This window comes from Hemibagrus wyckioides, linkage group LG20 (assembly GCF_019097595.1).
Source record: "Hemibagrus wyckioides isolate EC202008001 linkage group LG20, SWU_Hwy_1.0, whole genome shotgun sequence".
Lineage (NCBI taxonomy): Eukaryota > Metazoa > Chordata > Actinopteri > Siluriformes > Bagridae > Hemibagrus > Hemibagrus wyckioides.
Window position 1 is genome coordinate 10,224,251 of NC_080729.1, and position 23,860 is coordinate 10,248,110.

General features: G+C 39.7%; 1 protein-coding gene across 4 annotated transcripts in view; it reads left to right on the forward strand.

The window, feature by feature from the left end:
- Window positions 1-23,860, forward strand: part of LOC131370895 (rho GTPase-activating protein 12-like) — a 55,245-nt gene that overhangs the window by 11,793 nt on the left and 19,592 nt on the right. For 3 of the 4 annotated variants that reach the window (XM_058418456.1, XM_058418457.1, XM_058418455.1), the window contains exons 3-4: window positions 14,643-14,888; window positions 22,305-22,409. In XM_058418456.1, coding sequence (XP_058274439.1) covers window positions 14,643-14,888; window positions 22,305-22,409 — 351 coding nt within the window. The remainder of the gene's footprint in view (window positions 1-14,642; window positions 14,889-22,304; window positions 22,410-23,860) is intronic. The other variant, XM_058418458.1, reaches the window with a different exon arrangement.

A 23,860-nucleotide genomic window follows, 5' to 3' on the forward strand; every position in this document is an offset into this window, starting at 1 on the left:
CATCTGTGAAACCTCGTCATTCGCGATGGGTCCTGGAACAGAACCTCGCGGATGTGTGAGGTCTTACTGTAGTGATTCTTAACCAGTGCGACTTATAGAAGTGCTTTGCAGTCTACTCTAAAAAACAGATCCTCAGGCTAGTTTACCTGGCTGGGGATTAAGAAAACTATTGAGGTAAAACCCTCCCTCTGTTTCATGAATATATTTAGTTAAACACAGCCACTGGATATTAATGGGATTAATTAAAGTAAGGTTAAAGCCAAGCCAAGCTGTTAATTTATTAAGCCTGTTTGTAATTAAATATATTGGAATCGACTGTTCTTATGTGATGCATCCGAATGTAAAATGTTTTTGAATATTACGGGAAGCCTTTGTTTGACACTGTGTAAATCTGTACCATGTCTTTAAGTCTTTTATCAAATACTTCTCACAGTGCCATGTTATATGACATCTTTGTCATGCTATATGACACTTTAGTATCTTTTAATGCTTTATATGCTTTATGTTTTTATGGTTGTAATTTTGCCTTATATATATATATCAGCCCTAACATTATGACCACCTGCTTAATATTGTGTTGGTCCCCCTTTTGCTGACAAAACATGGACTCCACTAGATCCCTTAAGGTGTACTCTGGTATCTGGCACCAAGATGTTAGCAGCAGATCCTTTAAGTCCTGTAAGTTGCGAGGTGGGGCCTCCATGGATCGGACATGTTTGTCCAGCACATCCCACAGATGCTTGATTGGATTGAGATCTAGGAAATTTGGAGGCCAATTCAACACCTCAAACCCGTTGTTGTACTCATCAAATCCTTCCTGAACCATTTTTGCTTTGTGGCACGGCACATTATCTTGTTCAAAGAGGCCACAGCCATCAGGGAATACTGTTTCCATGAAAGGTTGTACATGGTCTGCAACATTGCTTTGGAATATGGTACGTGTTAAAGTAACATCCACATGGATGGCAGGACCCAAGGTTTCCCAGCAGAACATTGCCCAAAGCATGACACTGCCTCTGCCGGCTTGCCTTCTTCCCATAGTGCATCCTGGTGCCACGTGTTTCCCAGGTAAGCGATGCACATGCACCCGTCCATCCACGTGATGTAAAAGAAAACGTGATTCATCAGATAGATAGATAGATAGATAGATAGATAGATAGATAGATAGATAGATAGATAGATAGATAGATAGATAGATAGATAGATATTTTATTCATCCCAATGGGAAACTTACAGACCAGGCCACCTTCTTCCATTGCTCTGTGGTCCAGTTCTGATGCTCACATGCCATTGTTGGCACTTTCGGTGGTGCACAGGGGTCAGCATGGGCACCCTGACTGTTCCATTTACAACAAACTGACCCAGCATTAACTTCTTCAGGAATTTGACCAACAGTAACTCTTCTGTTGGATCGGATCACACGGGCCAACTTTCGCTGCCTAAGTTCATCAATGAGCCTTGGCCACCCATGACCCTGTTGCAGGTTCACCACTGTTCCTTCCTTGCACCACTTTTGATACATACTGACCACTGCAGAACAGGAACACCCCACAAGAGCTGCAGTTTTGGAGATCCAGTCGTCTAGCCATCACAGTTTGGCTGAAATCCTTGTGATTGCCCAAAACACACTGTAATTTCTTAATTGAATTGTTCAGTCCTAGTACAGGGTAGGCTCTGTTTTCATGTCACATGATTTTCTTTCACCTGACTCTAGCATTTTCTATACTTTTGGTATAGTGCTTTTAAGAAGCAACTTGAGGGGGAGCAGACTTAAAAGGGAACCCATCCTCATCTCTGTCACATTGGACAGTGTGATTATAAATAATTTCTTTTCTATAGTTGTGTACTACATGTTCAAAGAGTGCAATTGCATAACCAGGAGATTCATTCTAGTTAGTAACATGAGGTCTATCTTGTTGAAGTTATCAGTTAATCACTGATGGAGACTTGTGTAAAGAACTGATTGTAGCAATTGCAATACAAATCAATCTCTATTAAGTGGTAGCCTCAAAAACATGTCTCATGTATCTCCAGGCTGTCTATGTGGGGCCATTTTCTGCATTAGCAAAGCATCCTCTAAGTGATGAGAACTCTATAAGGTGGGCATCTGGATGGACAAGGCTGGTCCAGAGTGGAAAAGGGGTTATTGTCACTTGTGTCTCAGTAGTAGCATTGGTTTTTTGGAATTTCCTTTGGGATCAATAAAGTATCTATCTATCTATCTATCTATCTATCTATCTATCTATCTATCTATCTATCTATCTATCTATCTATCTTCTCAAAGATATGCGAGGTTTCTGTGATCCGTGAGAACCAGGAATGGATGGCGGGCCCCCTCCAACCAGTGTCTCCATTCTTCTAAGGCTGCCTTTATGGAGAGCAGCTACCTATTCCCCACGTCATAGTTGGCCTCAGCTGGCATGAGTTTTCGGGAGAAGAAGGTGCATGGGTGTATCTTTCCGGAGTCTGGTTGGCGTTGAGAAAGCACCACCCCAATACCACTATTAGAGGCGTCCACTTCCACAACAAATGGCAGCTCGGGATTGGGATGGCAGAGTATGGGAGCAGAGGAAAAACTTTGTTTGAGTCTTTGAAACGCCACTCTGGCTTGATCAGTCCATTTCAATGTCTTGGGCTTGCCCCTTAGAAGAGAGGTCAGAAGGCCTGCTACAGAACTGTAATTGCGGATGAATCGCCAGTAGAAATTCACAAATCCCAGAAAACGTTGCGGTTCTTTGATGGTGGTGGATTCTGGCCAGGACATGCTGGCAGATACCTTTGCCTGATCCATCTCCACTCCTCTTTGAAAGATCACATATCCCAAAAACGTGATAGAAGGATGATGAAAGTCATACTTCTCTAGCTTGACGCAGAGGTTGTGTTCAGCTAGGCGGTGAAGGACTGCACGAACATGTGAAATGTGTTGTTCTAGGTTGTTGGAGTAGATCAGGATGTCATCAATGTAAGCTATGACAAATCTATGGAGCATTTCTCTGAATATCTCATTAATGAGCGACTAGCAGACCGCCGGGGCATTGGTAAGTCCATGACCTGGTATGTCCGTGAGTACTATGGAATGCAGTCTTCCATTCATCGCCCTCCTTTATCCGGATCAGGTTGTATGCACTGCGTAGGTCTAGTTTTGTGAATATTCTCGCCCCCTGTAACTGCTCGAGGGCCGCAGGAACCAAGGGAAGTGGATAAGGATAGGGAACTGTGATGGCGTTCAGACCTCGATAATCGATGCATGGTCGGAGGCCCCCATCCTTCTTCTCGATGAAGAAAATCCCCGCTGCAGCAGGAGATGGCAGATAGATGGGCGGATGTATCCAGCTGCGAGGGCCTCTTCAATATATTCCTCCATGGCTATTTTCTCAGGGAGTGAGAGGGGGTAAAAGTGGCTCTTGGGTGGCATGGCATTGGGAAGAAGTTAAATGGCACAGTCCCATGGCTGATGAAGGGGTAACTTGGTGGCCTTTTCTTTACTGAAGACCTCTTGGAGATCACTGTACTCTTTGGGGAGTGTTATTGAGGGGGATGACACTGGACTCTCCATGGATTGTAGATAGGCGTGATAAGTGCTCGTGAAAACAGTTCTCTGGACAGAAGGTGGAGCATTTTCTTAATTCTCCCTCTTTCCATGAGATAACGGTCGTGGAGCTGTAGCCAGGGAAGGCCTAAAACGAGGGGGTTAGATGGTGAAGAGATGACAAAGAACGGTTTTTCACAGTGAAACAGTCCGATTTGGAAGTCCAAGAGTGGGGTTTGGTGAGTAAGGAGGCCTTCTCCAATGGGCTGATTGTTGATGGCGGTTACTTTTAATGGTGGGGTGCATGGAGTGGTGGGTGAGTGAAGCTCATGTACCAGGCTGCTGTCTATGAGGTTGACTGCTGAACCAGAGTCAATTAGTGCCGAGACAGAGAAACGAGAGTCATTCAGAAACATGAATGCAGGTAGGGAAACTTTTGAAGCCAGTTTCACAATCTCTATCTGTGATGTGGTAGGTTTCACCGGGCATTGGAACACTCTGTGACCGGGTTGTCTGCAGTAGTAACACAGCTGAAGCTGTGTACGGCGTTCGCGCTCTTCGTCTGACACACGAGACCTCCCCAGTTGCATAGGGTCTGAAGCTTCCTCCTTGGGCTGATGGAATTCCATCGGGCCGCGAGGTATGGAATGTGACATGGATGCCGGAGGTCGGTGTTGGCGTCGGAGGTTATCAAGTCGGATGGCGGTGGTGATGTACTGAGACAGGGGCATGTTGGTCTCCTGGCACGCCATATCCGCTTTCAGGTCCGGGTTAAGACCTTCATGAAACAATGCCATGAGTGCTGTTTCATTCCATCCAGACTCTGCTGCTAGCGTGCGGAACTTGATGGTGAAATCTGCCGCCTTATCCGACCCCTGATGTAATTCAAGTAGCTAAAGTGAAATGTCTTTACCCCCGGCCAGAAACTCAAATACCTCCTTGATGATATTCGCGAAATAATCTGCAGATGTCTTAACTTGGGGATCTGAGTCCCATACAGCCAAAGCCCAGTCCAGTGCTTTACCCATTAGCAACGAGAGAATGAAGGCACACCTGATGGTTTCGTTGCCGTAGACTTCTGGCTGTTGCACGAAGAAGTTGTCACACTGGCGTACAAAGCCTCGGCAGCGGTTGGTGGAGCCATCAAACTTTTCCGGAAATGCAAAACGAGGTAATTCACCACGTGATGGCGGTGCTGGTGCTACGGCGGCTGCTGGTTGTTGTTGTTGTAGTTGCACGTTGGTGGCTTGCAACTCCACCACTTGGTCCTGGTAAACGCGAATCATATGGCCCTGGTGGACGATAGTGGTGCACAGATCTGCTGGATTCTCTGGTGGCGAAGTATCCTGTAAGGAAGCACATGAAGCTTGCGTAGTAGAATCCATTTGCAGATCATAATTCACAAAATCGGCAAGCAAAAGTCGGTATCGATATGGTTAAGCAAAAAGGGTCAAAAACCGGAAGGGAAACACACTGTGAACCTAAACCAAAACATAAAAACCGAACTCGTAGTTAATTAGCAAGGCAGGCAAGGATCATACACAATATACAGCAATGTAGCAATGTATGTGACACAAGAAAACGATACTTCGTGTGGAACAGAGGGAGCACGCTGCTTAAAAGCCCTAGTGAACCGGAAGTGAGTTTGTAGAAGTCAATATTCAGGCAACGTCTCCCTCTGGTGTTCTGGCTCTGTGTGTGTTGTGACACCAAGTAACTATGGGTCAGTTTTAACAGTTCACTGCAGGATCTTGTAGTCAGAAACACTGTACCAAACGGTGAGATCGCTGGACTCATTCTGTTTTCCCTTTCTGGATAGCCAGGTGGTCCAACCTCATGCACAGCAGGCTACAGATTTGAGGCACCTGTCAAAACAAAAAAACAAAACTACAAATTCTTAAAACATTGAGTGTGGAAAAATTGGTAATAAGAGTTAATGATGTGATTTGAACTGTATTCTGCAGCACAGTCATGAGTCAGCAGGGTAAAAAATAGTGGATTAAGCCAGTGCTTATTGTGGTGGTATGATGCTTATCCATCCAGCTTGGGGTCTTCTGTTCAAAACATCCAGGATCCTGTTGCAGAGGGCGTTGATCAATCCCAGCAGCCTTAGCTTTCCTAAGATGAAATGATGTTTATGACCATCTTTCTTAGGTATTTGTCATTTTTGTCCAGTTGGGTTAGAGAGAAGTGTATGGTAGCAGATATGGCATCCTGTGTTGAATGGTTAGGATGGTAGGCATACTGAAATGGGTCAAGTGTTGTGGGAAGACTAGTTACTGTGTTTTTAATAAGTAGCTGCTTAAATCACTTCATGATGATGGGTAAAGTGCAACAGGCCGATAGTCATTGAGGCAGGATACAAATAATTTCTTTGGCACAGGGATGATGGTAGTCATCTTGAAGCACACAGTTGTTAGCTAAACGGTTTATTGAAGCACAATTATCATATCCCCATAACAGTAAACCATATTACAAAGTTTACAACAACTGCACCCCTTATAGAAATGCAGGGTTTTTGTATGTTGTTGGTGTGTGACACCAACTGTCAATCATGGAGAAAGAAGCATGATTGTCTGGGGCTCTTTTGCTGGATGCAGTGTCAGCACCACCCTGAGTGGCACCATGAACCATGCAGTACCTTCTGGTGTATGCCTAGTTGGTCAGGGGTTCATCCTACAGCAAGGTAATGATCCAAAACATACCTCCAGGCTGTGTCAGAACTACCTTAGAAGAACAAAACAAGACAGTAGGCTTCAAATCATGGCCAGCACAGTCTCCAGACATAAACCCTGTTGAGCTGGTTTGGCATGAACCGGACAGAAGCTAGCAACCCAATTTAGATGAAGTTTTGTTAAACAAAACAATTCCATGATTGTTTTTTCTGTGTCATGATTTAAGTTCAGAGTACACCGAGACATTAACCTGCATAAATTTAAAAAAACAAAACAAAAAAAACCTGGTTACTCAAGCTTGTCTATAGAACATTGAAAGTATTGGTTGCAACACAGGAAATCTTGGTAGGAAAAAATGGTGGAAAAATTCATTATGTGCCTTATTGCATACAAATGCCTTATTTGTAAGAGAGGTCAGAGAAAAATACAGCAGCAGACGACAACATTGTGCTCCACTCTTGTCAGCCAAGGACAGGAATCTGTTATCATGAAAACTCATTGAAACTGGACAGATAAAAATCAGGAAAAAATTACCTGGTCTTTTCCCAGTTTTCAGCTGACCTGTTTGGATGAGTCTGTGCCTATGTGTTTATAGACCATGGGTCTCCAACCTTTTTCTTCTGAGAGCTACTTGTGTTATATTATCAGTAATATTTATTTACATAGCTTACTGCCATAAACCAAACCAGCTGAATAAGCTATTTTTGTGTGAACTTTTAAAAAAAAAAAAAAAAATAACAGTATCAATATCAGTCATATTTTGCAATAAATCATTTTAAATTCACATAAGCAGCATGTTAATTGAAGGTAAATGATTTAACACAACAGGTTTGCTGACTAGACTTATGAGTTATTATTGTCAGATTTCGTTTTCATTCATATGGATGTTATTTACCAGCAAATTGTCACTGACAGTCTCATAACACATACCTGATGGCCTCAACAAGACTGAAAAACTTTTTTAATAAAAAAGGGAACACCTTTGATGTTGAAGGTTATATTTATTTTGAAAGCAGAGGCCTGACATTGTATTGGACTTCATGGGATTAAATAACAGTATTTATATGACATTCATATGCATGTGTAATGGGAAATGTTAAACATTAAGTTTAATATTAAATATTAAACTTTACTCCGAAAAACCACCTGCACTAATAAGAAATGTCTATAGCACACTCATCTTGTACCTTCGTGCAGCAGGATAAATTCAATCAGCGGTTTTGGCAGCATCATAGCTTTATTCCTAACACTGTCGAAAGGCACTGCCATATGTTTTCTTTATCCTTTATCCAAACTACTTTAATCTGTGCTTATAGATTTAAGTTTATATTATGCTTCCATATATGGTCTTGGTGCTAGCTGTGTGTAAAATCTATTGATGAACAACTGTATTATACTGTAACTGTGTGATGCACATTCGGAGGAGAGTGATTTGTCCAGGAAGTCATATTTCAGTACTGCACTGGAAAGAGGCTGGATGTCTGTGAGTTTGATTAGGATGAAATGATTTTTTTTTTACGTTTATACAATATTAGCATGAACAATGTACAATATGCTTGATTGAGATGAAATTGAAACAGGTTTATTGAGATCAATTTTGTACGTATACTATGAAACTTTAGACGGGATACTTAGAAGTGGGTTGCAAGCTACTGCTCGCGAGCGACGTGACGTGTTGGAGACCCCTGCTATAGACCCTGTTCATGCAGTTTGTTTGGTCATTCTCTTCTGAACTCTCTTATCAGCAAGGTGTTTCAGCCTAGAGAACCTCTGCTCACAGGATGCTTTTGTTTATTTGCAGCATTCTGTGAAACTCTAGAGACTGTTGTGTATAAATTTCCCAGATCAGTTGTTTATGAAGTGCTCAAACCAGCCCTACTTATACAAACATTCATGCCACAATCAAAGTAATAGAGTTCACATTTTTTGTTTATTCTAGTGTGAACATTATATGTGAACATTAATAGAAACTTTTAACCTGTATCTGCATAATTTTATACATTGCGGTGCTGCCACTTCATGGCAGATTATATAACTATGAAGTTCTGCTGTTCCTAAAAAAAGTGAACAGTGACTGAAAATCTGCCTTCATACTTCTCATTTTTGCCATTAAATGTTAAATGATAGTGATATTTTCAATAAAGGGATAATAAAGTTTGACCATAGTCTTCATTTTCAAATGATTAAAACTTATAAATTTGCAAAAGGCAGTCACGCTTGTCTTTTTTTTGTAAGTATTTACAGGAAACAAGATCACTATTGTTGATAGAGTTTCTAATATGTTGTTTCTAAACTAGCCCAATTTGGCACTTTCACCCACTTTCACAAGGGTGAAGCATAGGGAGCTTTCTATTGTTAGTGGCTTGTTCTGTGAAAGCCATGCATTTCACTGTATTATTTCTTTATTTCTGTATATAAACTGCCCAATTATGACAGTGATTTCTTTAACACAGATTCATTGAGTTAGAAAATGGTGTTTTGAGAGAGAGTGCTTGTATGTTTAGTGGTAATAACCAGCGTAATTTTAAATGTGGTTTAAATGTTCATAAAGACATCAGTGCATTGTTTCTCCAGTCCCAAATTTTTGGAAACCTAATATTGATAACAAGATACATATTGGGTCAAATCCTACCAACCTGTCCATCATGAGATAAATAAGATTTATTTGACATCTGAAAGTTGAACAATTAACAATTAGTCCCCCCCCCCAGTTTCTTAGAAGCACCAGTCACTCCTGCGCCGTCTTTTCCATAACTCTGCACACAGTTTGCATTGCCAAAGTTAATCTTGGCCAAACAGTTAATCCCATCCCCAGAGCTTGCTCAATCCACCAAAACACTTTATACAAGTCTTAAAGTACTCTTATTTGACCATGTCACTGGCAACAGTTCTCAATCAGAATGCACACACTGACTATTGCCACTCTTCTTTGTCCACTAATCTGTCTTCCTTGATCCATGTTTCCACACAAAATCATTCTGAAGCTGGGCCATTTTAGTGTTGGTAAGATGTTAACAAATCTCAAAAACAGGAAATCTGGGTAGGTCCACATTGTACTGCCTAGATGAATGGGTCATAGCATTTCAATAATGGAAGGTCTTGTGGGTGTTCCTGGGATGCAGTGGATAGTATACTACCAAAAGTGTTCCAAGAAAGGACATCTGGTAAACCTGGCACCCAAGGCTCATTGATGTGCTTGAGGAGGCTTACCTGTCTGGTCTGATCCCATAGAAGAGCTACTGAAGCAGAAATTTATGATATGATAAAAGGTACAGAGCACACAGTGCATCACTGCTTGCTGGTATGGGGCTGCATAGTGGCAGACTGGAGTTCTCATGTTGACCCCTGTCCACCTTTGAAAATTCCTACAATGGGCATGTGAGCATCAGAACTGGGCCATGGAGTCAGGTGACCTTGTTCTGATGAATCATGTTTCCCTTTACATGATGTGGATGGCTGGGTGCATATGTATCAATTAACTAGGAAAGAGCAAACACCAGTATGTACTATATGATGAAGGCAAGCCAGCAAAGGCAGTGTGATGCTCTGGGCAATGGATATTGTGCCCTGCCAAAAATTGTTCAGAAATGATTTGAGGAACATGACGAAAAGTTCAAGGTGATTTGGTGTCCTAATTCCCCAGATCCCAATTAAGCACCTGTGGGATGTGCTGGACAAACAAGTCCAATCCATGGTGGCCCCACCTTAACTTGAAGGATCTGTGGTGTACACCTTGGTGCCAGAAACCACAGCACAAATTCAGATGTCTTGTGGAGTCCACTTCTCAAAGGGACAAAGCTGTATGTATGTTTGTATGTATGTAATATACAATACAATTGTTTGTATATACACTATATTGCCAAAAGTATTCGTTCACCCATCCAAATAAACAGAATCAGGTGTTCCAATCACTTCCATGGCCACAGTTGTATAAAATCAAGCACCTAGGCATGCAGACTGTTTTTACAAACATTTGTGAAAGAATGGGTCGCTCTCAGGAGCTCAGTGAATTCCAGCGTGGAACTGTGATAGGATGCCACCTGTGCAACAAATCCAGTCGTGAAATTTCCTCGCTCCTAAATATTCCACAGTCAACTGTCAGCTGTATTATAAGAACATGGAAGTGTTTGGGAACGACAGCAACTCAGCCACGAAGTGGTAGGCCACGTAAACTGACGGAGCGGGGTCAGCGGATGCTGAGGCGCATAGTGCGAAGAGGTCGCCAACTTTCTGCAGAGTCAATCGCTACAGACCTCCAAACTTCATGTGGCCTTCAGATTAGCTCAAGAACAGTGTGCAGAGAGCTTCATGGAATGGGTTTCCATGGCCGAGCAGCTGCATCCAAGCCATACATCACCAAGTGCAATGCAAAGCGTCGGATGCAGTGGTGTAAAGCACGCCGCCACTGGACTCTAGAGCAGTGGAGACGCGTTCTCTGGAGTGACGAATCGCGCTTCTCCATCTGGCAATCTGATGGATGAGTCTGGGTTTGGCGGTTGCCAGGAGAACGGTACTTGTCTGACTGCATTGTGCCAAGTGTAAAGTTTGGTGGAGGGGGGATTATGGTGTGGGGTTGTTTTTCAGGAGCTGGGCTTGGCCCCTTAGTTCCAGTGAAAGGAACTCTGAATGCTTCAGCATACCAAGATATTTTGGACAATTCCATGCTCCCAACTTTGTGGGAACAGTTTGGAGCTGGCCCCTTCCTCTTCCAACATGACTGTGCACCAGTGCACAAAGCAAGGTCCATAAAGACATGGATGACAGAGTCTGGTGTGGATGAACTTGACTGGCCTGCACAGAGTCCTGACCTCAACCCGATAGAACACCTTTGGGATGAATTAGAGCGGAGACTGAGAGCCAGGCCTTCTCGTCCAACATCAGTGTGTGACCTCACAAATACGCTTCTGGAAGAATGGTCAAAAATTCCCATAAACACACTCCTAAACCTTGTGGACAGCCTTCCCAGAAGAGTTGAAGCTCTTGTAATATACAATATATTGAGAAAAATATCAAATTAAAACCACTTGCCTAATACTGTGTAGGTAAAACTTATAAAAGATGAACTGATAAAATTTGTAAGTGCTGAATACTCACATTCCCCACCAGCTGCTTTAGGAGGAGGCTGTTTTAACATGCCACTTAATATTTCTTCCTCGTTCCAACACCCACATGCACATGAACACGCTGGCAAGTTTAAAACTATTTGTTCTGCTCACCTGGGGCTGGGGACAGGAATAACGTTCATACATTTTCTAACTTTAGTCTACAAAATCTAATGAAATTCCATCATCTGTTGTAATTCATATTCATCAGTTATTAAATAAAGCCAAGAAAGACACTAACAAATAACTAGGGAATTGCATTTCATGGATGATGACACCCTCTGGAAAGTCACCTTCAAGCTATAGCATTCTTCAGTCTTAGAATTGGGAAGGGGACAACTTTACCAATTGTTCATCATTACACACACACACACACACAAAAAAACATTAAAAATAAATTTTAGATTGAATGTCTGTTTTTTCATGGCCTTAATAAATAAATAAATCAATAGTTTACTGGGCCTTACTAAGGGGCAAAAATCCTCATGTGACACAAATTTCAATATATCATCTTTTTCCTTGAAAAGTAAACCAACATTCAGAAACCAAGTGGGGAAAAAAATAAGTAAACCCTTCCTACTTACACAGTGATTATAATTAGAGTGTAATTAGCAGCAAGATCTTAATACTGAAATGCCCAAGATTAGTTAATCCTCAAGAAGTGTGGATTAACCTTTGGTAATTAGTGTTGTGGAGCACTCAGATGTGTGTCCTTGTCGTGCCAAAAAGAGTTTGTTATTTAGACCCTGCTTAATTAAAAACCTTCAATTGAAGTTGGGTACACTTTTTATTCTCATAGCTGTATTTGAAAGTACACTATATTGCCAAAAGTATTCTCTCACCCATCCAAATAATCAGAATCAGGTGTTCCAATCACTTCCATGGCCACAGGTGTATAAAATCAAGCACCTAGGCATGCAGACTGTTTTTACAAACATTTGTGAAAGAATGGGTCACTCTCAGGAGCTCAGTGAATTCCAGCGTGGAATTGTGATAGGATGCCACCTGTGCAACAAATCCAGTCGTGAAATTTCCTCGCTCTTAAATATTCCACAGTCAACTGTCAGCTGTATTATAAGAACGTGGAAGTGTTTGGGAACGACAGCAACTCAGCCACGAAGTGGTTGGCCACATAAACTGACGGAGCGGGGTCAGCAGATGCTGAGGTGCATAGTGCGAAGAGGTCGCCAACGTTCTGCAGAGTCAATCGCTACAGACTTCCAAACTTCATGTGGCCTTCAGATTAGCTCAAGAACAGTGCGCAGAGAGCTTCATGGAATGGGTTTCCATGGCCGAGCAGCTGCATCCAAGCCATACGTCACCAAGTGCAATGCAAAGCGTTGGATGCAGTGGTGTAAAGCACGCCGCCACTGGACTCTAGAGCAGTGGAGACGCGTTCTCTGGAGTGACGAATCGCGCTTCTCCATCTGGCAATCTGATGGACGAGTCTGGGTTTGGCGGTTGCCAGGAGAACGGTACTTGTCTGACTGCATTGTGCCAAGTGTAAAGTTTGGTGGAGGGGGGATTATGGTGTGGGGTTGTTTTTCAGGAGCTGGGCTTGGCCCCTTAGTTCCAGTGAAAGGAACTCTGAATGCTTCAGCATACCAAGACATTTTGGACAATTCCATGCTCCCAACTTTGTGGGAACAGTTTGGAGCTGGCCCCTTCCTCTTCCAACATGACTGTGCACCAGTGCACAAAGCAAGGTCTATAAAGACATGGATGACAGAGTCTGGTGTGGATGAACTTGACTAGCCTGCACAGAGTCCTGACCTCAACCCGATAGAACACCTTTGGGATGAATTAGAGCGGAGACTGAGAGCCAGGCCTTCTTGTCCAACATCAGTGTGTGACCTCACAAATGTGCTTCTGGAAGAATGGTCAAAAATTCCCATAAACACACTCCTAAACCTTGTGGACAGCCTTCCCAGAAGAGTTGAAGCTGTTATAGCTGCAAAGGGTGGACCGACGTCATATTGAACCCTATGGATTAGGAATGGGATGTCACTTAAGTTCATATGCGAGTCAAGGCAGGTGAGCGAATACTTTTGGCAATATAGTGTATATCCCTATGTACAAGCTATTAATTCAGTAATGATAAACTTTGTCAAATGTATCCATGACCATTAGTCCTAAAGGACAAAATTGTGCACCCTTGCTGGATGGGAGGGGCATACTTAGGTTATATCTTATCTTATCTTATCTTATCTTATCTTATCTTATCTTATCTTATCTTATCTTATCTTATCTTATCTTATCTTATCTTATCTTATCTTATCTTATCTTATCTTATCTTATCTTATCTTCCTGGTTCTTAGTTAAACATTTTCTCTCTGAGTATCTGCATCACTGAAATGTTAGGACTGTTGCTTTAGTGCAGCAGAAAGAGAAAAAAATCATTTCATTAGGGTCTTGTTGCATAGGAGCTGTGAAACAGGTGACTATTGCCCACACAGACAAACCCTTTAGCTGAATTTGACAGCTGGAAATGATTATATCATATTAGAAGTGTAGTCCAGTAACTAGATGTACAACAGAAAAACCATAAAAAATACGTTGTACTACATTATGCATCTTCTCTGAATGTTTGTGATTAAAAAATGTTTCAGTTCTGATTGGTTACTAAACATTTTACAGTTTGACTTTGCAAACTAGACAGACAGGGATGTTTTGTCACGAATAAGTCATCGAGTGATTGTGCTGTTCATCTTCCAGATACAGGCAAGTGTTTGACCAATGCCACTCATGTTGCTGCTGCTTCTACATGTGCATTCAAAGATATGCTACTTTAAAGCAGATCAACAAATTCCACTCAAGGCCTAATGCAAGCAATACCACGGGTCCTTTGCTAGTGCAGTGTTTTCACTGGATGTGTGAACATGGTAAAATATCTGTAGGATGTGGAATGTTATACTATAAAAACTATGGGTAAATCCTACTCAAAGTTTTTTTTTTATTTAATGATGAAAGTGCACTTCTTGTTTCTTTCATCATTGAATGTTTCTGATGCCAAAACAGCTAACTTAGGCTGTTAGCTGCTTATAATTTGCATCAAGCCTAACTGTGGCCTAACTAGCTACAATGCTACTTAAATAGTTTCACTGGGCATAAACATCAGCTGACATCATTTGAGAACAACATAAATGTTTTAGATGCACATACCTCATTTACAGTTAATCTTCCATTTCTTTACCTCAACAGTTCTTTGCTTCTCTTCATTCAGATACTTTGGTTAGCTTCGAAGCTCCATACAGTTCCAATTTTTTAGAAACAATATATGTCTATGTTCATTCTTGAGTTTTAGGATTAAATGTATTATCTGTGTCTCCTTGGAAGGGAAGGCCTGACTCACCTGTCTACACTAACCTGCAGGATTTAAAGATCTCTCTGTCATATCTGCCTCCACTGCCCTCATCCTCCCCACTTAATACACATGCAGAATGGGAGACTTACAAAGATGCAAATGGTAGGCACTTCTACTACAACCGCAACACACAGGAGCGTACATGGAAACCACCACGATTACGAGACAGCCTTGGGAGGAGGGAGGAGAAACATGTAACTGCTGTACCAGAGACCGAGGTACTGTTTTCACAGACACACTGCATCAGCCACACTTTTTCTTCGCGCTTATGTATGATCAGTTCTGATCAGTCAACACACACAGATAAAAGTAGCAAAGAACAGTATAATTTTCCCCCATTTCTTATGACCAATTCTAAATATCCTACAACCAGATGTACAAACCATCACAATTACCCAGACATAAGTGAAATGCATGAAGGTATATGCAGGTAATAGAACAAACAATTTATTTTTTAAAGGTTGATTTTTTGTATAGATAGCCAGTATGAATCATCCCCTAGAGGCTTATCTGATGAGCTAGATGAGTATGAACACGCACTGTGTGTGACTATACTACTGAAACATATATGAACAACTATGCTGATAAGAGAGTGTACTTCAGTACAGGACTATATACAGTAGGCACATAGAAATTTGATTATATGTGCTGCAAAAAATTATAGCAAGTGAAGATACCTATAACAGAGAAAAGGGTTTTTCAAAGCCATCTGCTTTGGCAGATTTTTTTTTTCTTTTACATGAAATGGCAAAATTATCTGGAAACAACAAAAAATATTTGTTTAAAAACTGAGCACATGTAAGGCTATTAATAGAATTCTGCACACAGCTGAGTTGCAGCAAAGTCCTATAGCTCTTTAAGCTGTCATTTATATAGTGGGGTTTTTGGCATTTTTTTCTGAATTCATTTTTGTGGATGAAGTATCAGTTGATGAATATAACTGTTGGGAGAAGAGTAGGGGAGCTGCAAAGGAGCTCAAATGGACTTCAGTAGTCAATTCCTGTTGACTTGCTGTGGATGCCAAGCTAATCGTATCCATCGTAATCTACCCTCATCCGTAAAATGACGCAGTTAAACTTTTTAGCTTTTTTTTCTGAAAGTAAGTGGAGGAAACCCATGTCTTATCTTATTAATATTTAGACTATATTCAACAAAAGATAATGTATTTTGGCTAGCTCTCTGACAGAGAAAATTGCAATGTTAGAAATGTGCAACCAGACACTAGAGGGTTAGAGTGAGACCAATGTAGAGTCTGTAGGGGAATGTCTGGATGCCTTAAGTGGAGTTAGTAAACCCCCCAACTCCACATTATAGCCCTCACAGTTGGGCGAATGGGTGACGATGACTGCATAGTCACAAAGCCAAAGCTAATGCTAAGGCTCTACCATGAGAGCACCACTTCTGTTTGCTTCACATGGCTAACAGGTTTGCTGTCTTCAGTGTCGCACCCACTGAGAAACGTGAAAGTGCTCCAGTTATAGGAGACTCTATCTTAAGCCATGTGAAATTAGCTGTTCAATTCAAATCAATTTATTTGTATAGCACTTTTAAAAATGGATATTGTCTATTTATCTATTGTTAAAAGCAGCTTTACAGAAATGTAGAAACCTAGAATAAAATGCTAAAGTTTAAAATTAAATTAATAATTATCCCTAATGACCAAGCCTGAGGCAACAGTGTCATGGGAAAAACTCCCTGAGATCATATGAGGAAGAAATCTCGAGCGGAACTAAGCACAGAAGAGAACCCATTCTCATTTGGGTGACACTGGACAGTAAATAATGTAAATAATGTCCTTTCTAAAACTGTTTGTAGTCAAGTGGAATTGTGCATCTGAGCTCCTGAGCAACTAATAGTTCAGCATAATTTCTGAGTTCAGTATAGACTTAACTTTAATTTCTTCATGCCGAAGTCATTAAATTTTCAGGGAGAATACAATGCAGATATGGTTACCTACTGGGGAAAGTTCAATAATTAACCAATTTCCAGTGAATGGGATGTGTACATTTCCATATATGCAAAGAAGGAGATCCTGATTTTTATAAAAGTTCTTAGAAGAGCTCTACAGTGAATATCAAATTATTTCCAGTCTGATGTAGTGAAAAATGTCTTTAATCCACAAGGAATGAGTAGGCAGTGCACATGGTTTCCAGTGCAATAAAATCAGGCATCTAGCCAAGAGAGAACAAAGGCCACAATATCCACCTCATAACTTGGACAATGAACTGATAAAGAAAGTGTACCAAATAGTGCTATTGTAGCCACAGGTTTAATTGCTATCCTAGCTACCTGAGACTTTGTTTCAAATATTTCAGACCAATATCCATAAAAGGTTGAGCAGAACCAAAACGTATGTACTGACTGGATCGGTAAAGATTGAACTATTATGAGCAAGTGTTATTATTGGTATAGAACTGATATCCCCATTCTACCTGGTCAAACACCTTCTCAGCATCTAATGATAGGACAATGTCTTGGATAAAAAGGAAAGACAAATTCTAAACATTACATAATCAACTGATATTAAAAAGAATGCCTACCCTTGATGAAGCCAGTCCAGTCTGAAAATATAATATAATATAATATAATATAATATAATATAATATAATATAATATAATATAATATAATATAATATAATATAATATAATATAATATAATATAATATGCGAAGAAAGAATTTTACTGTTCAGTAATATATATGTGACAAATAAATTATACTTACTCACTTAAATTGGGGAATAAGGGGGGGCGATGATTCCTGTCACAGTTAAAGAGCCAACAGTCTACCTGCTTTGTGCAGTATTACTAACTCTCCCTGAATTCACAGAATGTTTTTTTTAAGTATATTTAAGCCATTTTTAACAAAGTCTGTGAACTTTTCAGTCTAATATATAAATATCAACATGATGAAGGGGTCTTAGCTGAACATAAAAATTTAAATATTTTGAATTTAAATGAATTTAAATATTTAAATTCAAAATTTAAAATCCATTTTTTATGAAGAGTATTTTGAGGACAAAACAACATTCTGGAAGTGACATAATGCCATTTTGGATGTGATGTGTCTGAAATAAACATATAATCTGTTGGAAAATCACCATTCAAACCTTCACAACACTTCTTGACACCTAAATGTCCAATGTCCTATCCAAAATGATTCTGAAGATGGTCTACAAAACGACTTTATATACTATAGTATACTTTACTATAGTATACTATAGTGTATATACTATTTACTATACTATACTATTTATTACACTTTACTATATTCGCTAACCTTACTTTTCCAACAAAAAAATAATGTTACAAGAAAATGTTTGGCATACTATTAAAAACAGTTAAAAAAAATCCTGTAACACAACTTAATAAATACATGCAAAAAGAAGCAAGTGCAGAAAAACTGTGAAAAGATAATTGCTATCATTATACAATTGCATTATTAATATAATTATAATTTAATCTTCAGAACAGGCTACTTGATATGAGACATTAATAGTCTACAGCTTGATTTCAATTGTCTTCAAAAATATATTCCCTGATCATGTGCTGTTTTTAGTATCTCTACCATCTCATCATTCTTCATCGTAGTAGGCGTTCGGGTATATGGTAATGTTATCTTTGACCCGGAGCTGTCAAAAAGTGAGCTTGTTCAACAAGGATTGCAAGCAAATCTGAGGGGGTCTGTTCCTCATTTTCTGGTTGCCTCTCTACTAGAAAGAATTAGCACACAACAGGAAAATTACAGCATAAATGATAACAGAGGATAGTCACTCAGATTTTAATTATTATTTGAGATATCAGTCGAAGTACACATCATAAATATGTATTTCATTGAAATGTGGAGGAGATGTATTTTATTGAAATGTGGAGGAGATGTATTTCATTGAAATGTGGAGGAGATGTATTTCATTGAAATGTGGAGGAGATGTATTTCATTGAAATGTGGAGGAGATGTATTTCATTGAAATGTGGAGGAGATGTATTTCATTGAAATGTGGAGGAGATGTATTTCATTGAAATGTGGAGGAGATGTATTTCATTGAAATGTGGAGGAGATGTATTTCATTGAAATGTGGAGGAGATGTATTTCATTGAAATGTGGAGGAGATGTATTTCATTGAAATGTGGAGGAGAAAGTGCATGTTGCCAGCAGCTGGAACACACATTATATCAGATGTGAGATAACGTCTGTGTTAATGTCTGTAACATCATGTCTGTCACTAAGTCTTTTAAAGTAATAAAAAAACATGAAATGTTCGTCACACATCGCATTTATTGAAATTGTCAAATGATAACATTTTTTTCTAAACTTTGAGTCTGTCTATTCCCCTTTAAGAAACAGTTGAACATAGCCATTTTAGAAAATTTTAGATTTTGTATTGGTGCACATCTTCTATATGCTGTAAAAAAAAAAAAATCAAATACCCTGCTCAAAGATTTAAAGGAACACTTTTTAATCAGAGTATAGCATCAAGTCAGTTAAACTCCTGGGATATTGATCTGGTCAGTTAAGTAGCAGAGGGGGTTGTTAATCAGTTTCAGCTGCTTTGGTGTTAATTAAATTAACAACAGGTGCACTATATGGGCACCAATTAGATGACCCCCAAAACAGGAATGGTTTTACAGTTTTGCATTTAGCTAGGGTCAGTCCACCTCCTCCAGGATGGCTCATCAATATGCACCATTGCCAGAAGGTTTGCTGTGTCTCCCGGCACACTCTCAAGAGCATGGAGGAGATTCCAGGAGTTAACTTTAGGCAGTTAACTTTAGGAGAGCTGGACAGGACCGTAGAAGGTCCTTAACCCATCAGCAGGATGAGTATCTGCTCCTTTGTGCAAGGAGGAACAGGATGAGCACTGGCAGACTCCAGCAGGCCACTGGTGTGAATGTCTCTGACCAAACAATCACTTTAGACTTTAGACACTTAAGTCACATCAGACTTTGAGGGTGGCCTGAGGGCCCAATGTCCTCTAGTGCACCCTGTGCTCACTGCCCGGCATCGTGGAGCTCGATTGGCATTTGCCATTGAACACCAGAATTGGCAGGTCCACCATTGTGGACCCTACACTGGTGCAGTGCCCTACGCTGGTGCAGTGGGTCCTGGGTTCCTCCTGGTGCACAACAAAGCCCAGCCTCATGTGGCGAGAGTATGCAGGCAGTTCCTGGAGGATGAAGGAATTGATACCATTGACCGCACGCTCGCCTGACCTAAATCCAATAGAACACCTCTGGTACATTATGTTTTGGACTATCCGACGCCACCAGGTTGCACCTCAGGAGCTCAGTGATGCCCTGGTCCAGATCTGGGAGGATATACCCCAGGACACCATCATTACCGCATTAGGAGCATGCCCCGACATTGTCAGGCATGCATACAAGCACATTGGGGCCATACAAACTACTGAATACCATTTTGAGTTGATGCAATGAAATTTCAGCAAAATGGACTAGTCAGCTGCATCATTTATTCACTTTGATTTTCGGGGTGTCTTTGAATTCAGCCCTCTGTTGGTTGATAATTTTCATTTACATCAAGCGATGTGGCATCCTTTTGTTCCTAACACATTACCCAGTCCATATCATTATAGATATCCAGCGTGATATTTTTCCCTTTGAGAGAATTAAATGAAGTGTACAAATACAGTGGTGCTTGAAAGTTTGTGAACCTTTTGGAATTACATTTCTATAATGTCACTACATGATGCAGAAATACTAGTTTATGCATTTGTTTCTTCTAAGTTGGATTATTGTAATGCATTCCTGTCTGGATGTTCCATTAGGTGCATAAGCTCCACGTTAGTCCAGAATGCTGAGTCCTAACTAGAGACAGAAAATATGAACACATCACTTCTATTTTATTCACATTGCAATGGCTCCCAGACAGGTTTCTCATTGATTATAAGATAGTACTACTGCCCTATAAAGCACTAAGTAGTCTTTCGCTGCAGTACCAGTACCTTTTTTATGATCTGCCATGCCTACTGCTGCAGCTATCGATTATTTTAGTAATCGAGTATTCTACCGATTATTCCATCGATTAACCGAGTAATCGGATAAGAAGTATTTTTTCTTAATTAAAGAGGAACACTAAATATGCAAGAGAAAATGAGACAGTGCTCTTAAAATGAACAACTAAGTTGTTTCCTATTTATAAAAATTAAAATAAAATCTATTTAGTGCATTTAAGTGACATTCAAAATGCAAATACAAATATATAAATAAAAAAAACTTAATTACTTCAAAAGAAGGTAAAAATTGTACAACCTAAAACAAAATAATAATAATAATAATAATAATAATACCTAAACATTGCATTTTTGTTGTGTAACTTAACTTTGAGGTTTCAGCTCAAGCATGACATAAGCCTTTACTGTCTTCCTGGAAGACTTTGTGGCTTTTAGAGGACAGGAAGGTAACTTGGAACAAAAACAGGAGTCCATACACATAACATTTCTTAACACATTTTTCTGTAACATGAAATTAGAGTTATTTGGAGAATAAACCCTTTTAAATGTCTCCCTACCTACTGGTGTGTGTGTGTATATGTGTGTGTTACAGAGAGAGTGAGGCTATCAAAATGAATGACGCTTAGGCTTTTACAAAACTTAGCTAAATTAGGGACATCATAACTAGCCACCATACTGATTTACGGTCTTAAATAGTCACTACATGTAGCCACAATCCACATACATTTATACCGGCCTTAATTCTTAATTTCAACTAGCATTCATATTGTTTTAAGCTAAATGCGAACATTCATATTGATTTAAACTAAGTGTGAAGCTTGTGTCAACTCCGTGGACTTAAAGCGGGGACTGTGGACTGTGTGTGAACGAGATATTAATGCGGTGAAGTTAGTTTGATATTCAGACATTAGACAGACATTCGGAAGCGGTATTTTAGGGACTGTTAACGAATTTTCTTTGGCCTGAATCTTCTCTGTGTGTAGTTACAGTAAATGGACTAAACAAAGCTTTGAGGCAACTGATTTGCCTCGATGATTTTTTATATTCGAAATACTTGAGTTACTCGAGGAATCGTTTCAGCCCTAGTGTTGAAGGTACTGTTAAAGAAAGACATAGCAGACGAATATGCTTAATGGTAACGTGGTTAAATCAAAACAACCCAGATATAATATCAGAGCTTATAGAGAGTGCCCTGCCCAGCACCTCTATGCACTTTTCACCATTTTTCACTTTGTGACTATTAAAAGAGCACTTCATTTCTTTGTTCTTTTAATATTCTGGCTTGAGCAAAGTCTTTCAGTTTACAGTTGTTACTAAAATTAATACATTGTATGTTTTAGATAACACTGCTAAATGCATGAATTGAATAAACCATGTGCTCTGGCCCCAATTGCCTAACAATCTAGAATATGTGAAGGAAAGAATTTCACTGTGCAGTAATGGTTGTTACATTAAATATTTTTTCAACTTGTATAACATTGTCAATTGCAACGAGCTGTGTATTACTATTGAATGCATGCAGTTCATGTGTCTGATGGTGAGTGCTTTATTTATACTTGAATCGATGTTTGTTAGTTTTGCACATTAAGATGAATTGTACATGGACTTGTATCTACAGTATGTTTGCTTGTTAATTCCAATTCAGTTCAATCTGTCTCTTGATGCAGGGGAGTGGAGGTATGGCCAAAAAATGCAGTTTGGACCGAAGACAGCCAGCTCCCATAGTGACAAAATGGAGGAATAGTACATGCATATTGGAGACTAACAATAAGGTATATGCACATAATTTTTTATTCACATGGATCACATAAAGTGAATATTAAACTGACAAAGACAACATACAGATAATACAGATTACAGTACCCATATGGCAGTAAACTAAGATAAAAAATTAAATGCTAAAATAGCAACAAAATGTAATTCAGATTATTGTAGTGTAGGTGATCATTAGGAAATCATAATGTGACTATCAGTAGAATGTGTGATAAATAAATAAATGCACACACTGCTGAGAAGTGTGAAAGTTGCGATATTGCACAGTTAACTCAGGGAGGATGAGTGGTACAGCTGATCTGCTTGATTCCAGGGATGATGTCCCGGTGATTTGTAGACAAGAAAACAAAAACCTTCAGGGTTATGTAGTCACTGAACACAGCCAGGCATGCTATCTTTGGACCACAAAATTAACATTGTTTTTTTCAGCAAGCAGATACTTCTCCTGTCCTCAGGTTCAGGTTAGAGAGTCAGTGTAATACTTCATAGAATTGATTTGTCCAGGCCTTCAGGACCCTTGGGCAAGTTCTTCTAGCCCTGTGGCCTTGTTCTGATGGAGTTTTAACAGCTCCCTTTTCACCATAGTGACAAGGGGAAGCACACTGAACGTTCTTCTTTTTTGTGCCTTTAGCTTATTAATTATCCAGTGTGAATACAAACTGGTGGAAAGTAGGCTGAGTGGAGAAGAGAGAGACATGGTTTAAGTGACCAGAGTTAGACATGATTGCATCACAATTCTTGCTATTTTTTAGGTGAATTTTCATGTTATGCATCTCCCTCTCTTCCACATCTCAAACATGTTCCATTGGATTCAGATCCAGTGACTGGGAAGGCCACTGGAGAACACTAATTAATGATTGAAGAACATTAAATTGTGAAAATGAAGAGATGCACATGGTCAGCATCAGAAATTAACCAACTCTAGAGCACACCAGAAGGCTAAAGAAATATTGAGCATGTGCTGTTTACATTATGAGCAAAATATCATATTTTATAGTGTTTTTGTCTAGAAACCATGGCTTTGAAAAATGTAATAAGAATCATGCTTAATAATTATATAGAAGGCCCATCTAGGCATTTTAAGCCTAGATTTTACATTTTATTTTTCAGTGTTTTCATGAAATATCTTGAAATGTTTATATCTTGTAACATGGCATATACATATGTTTAACTAAAGATAAAAGGCAAATCCTTTAATTTTGTATAACTTTTGGTGTTATTGTCTTTTAGTTCCTGTCAATGTCTCCTATATTCGGCAGGGTATTTTCCTATTACTAGTTATTTGATTGCCATGCAATATGATACAAATAACAATAACCCTGAAATTGATTCCTAGATTCTCCCTTTTTTTCCTTCTACCAACAAATCAACTTAGAAAATAGACTGTTCACTTACTGACTTATACAGCATGTAAAATAAGTATTGAACACGTCACCATTTTTCTCAGTAA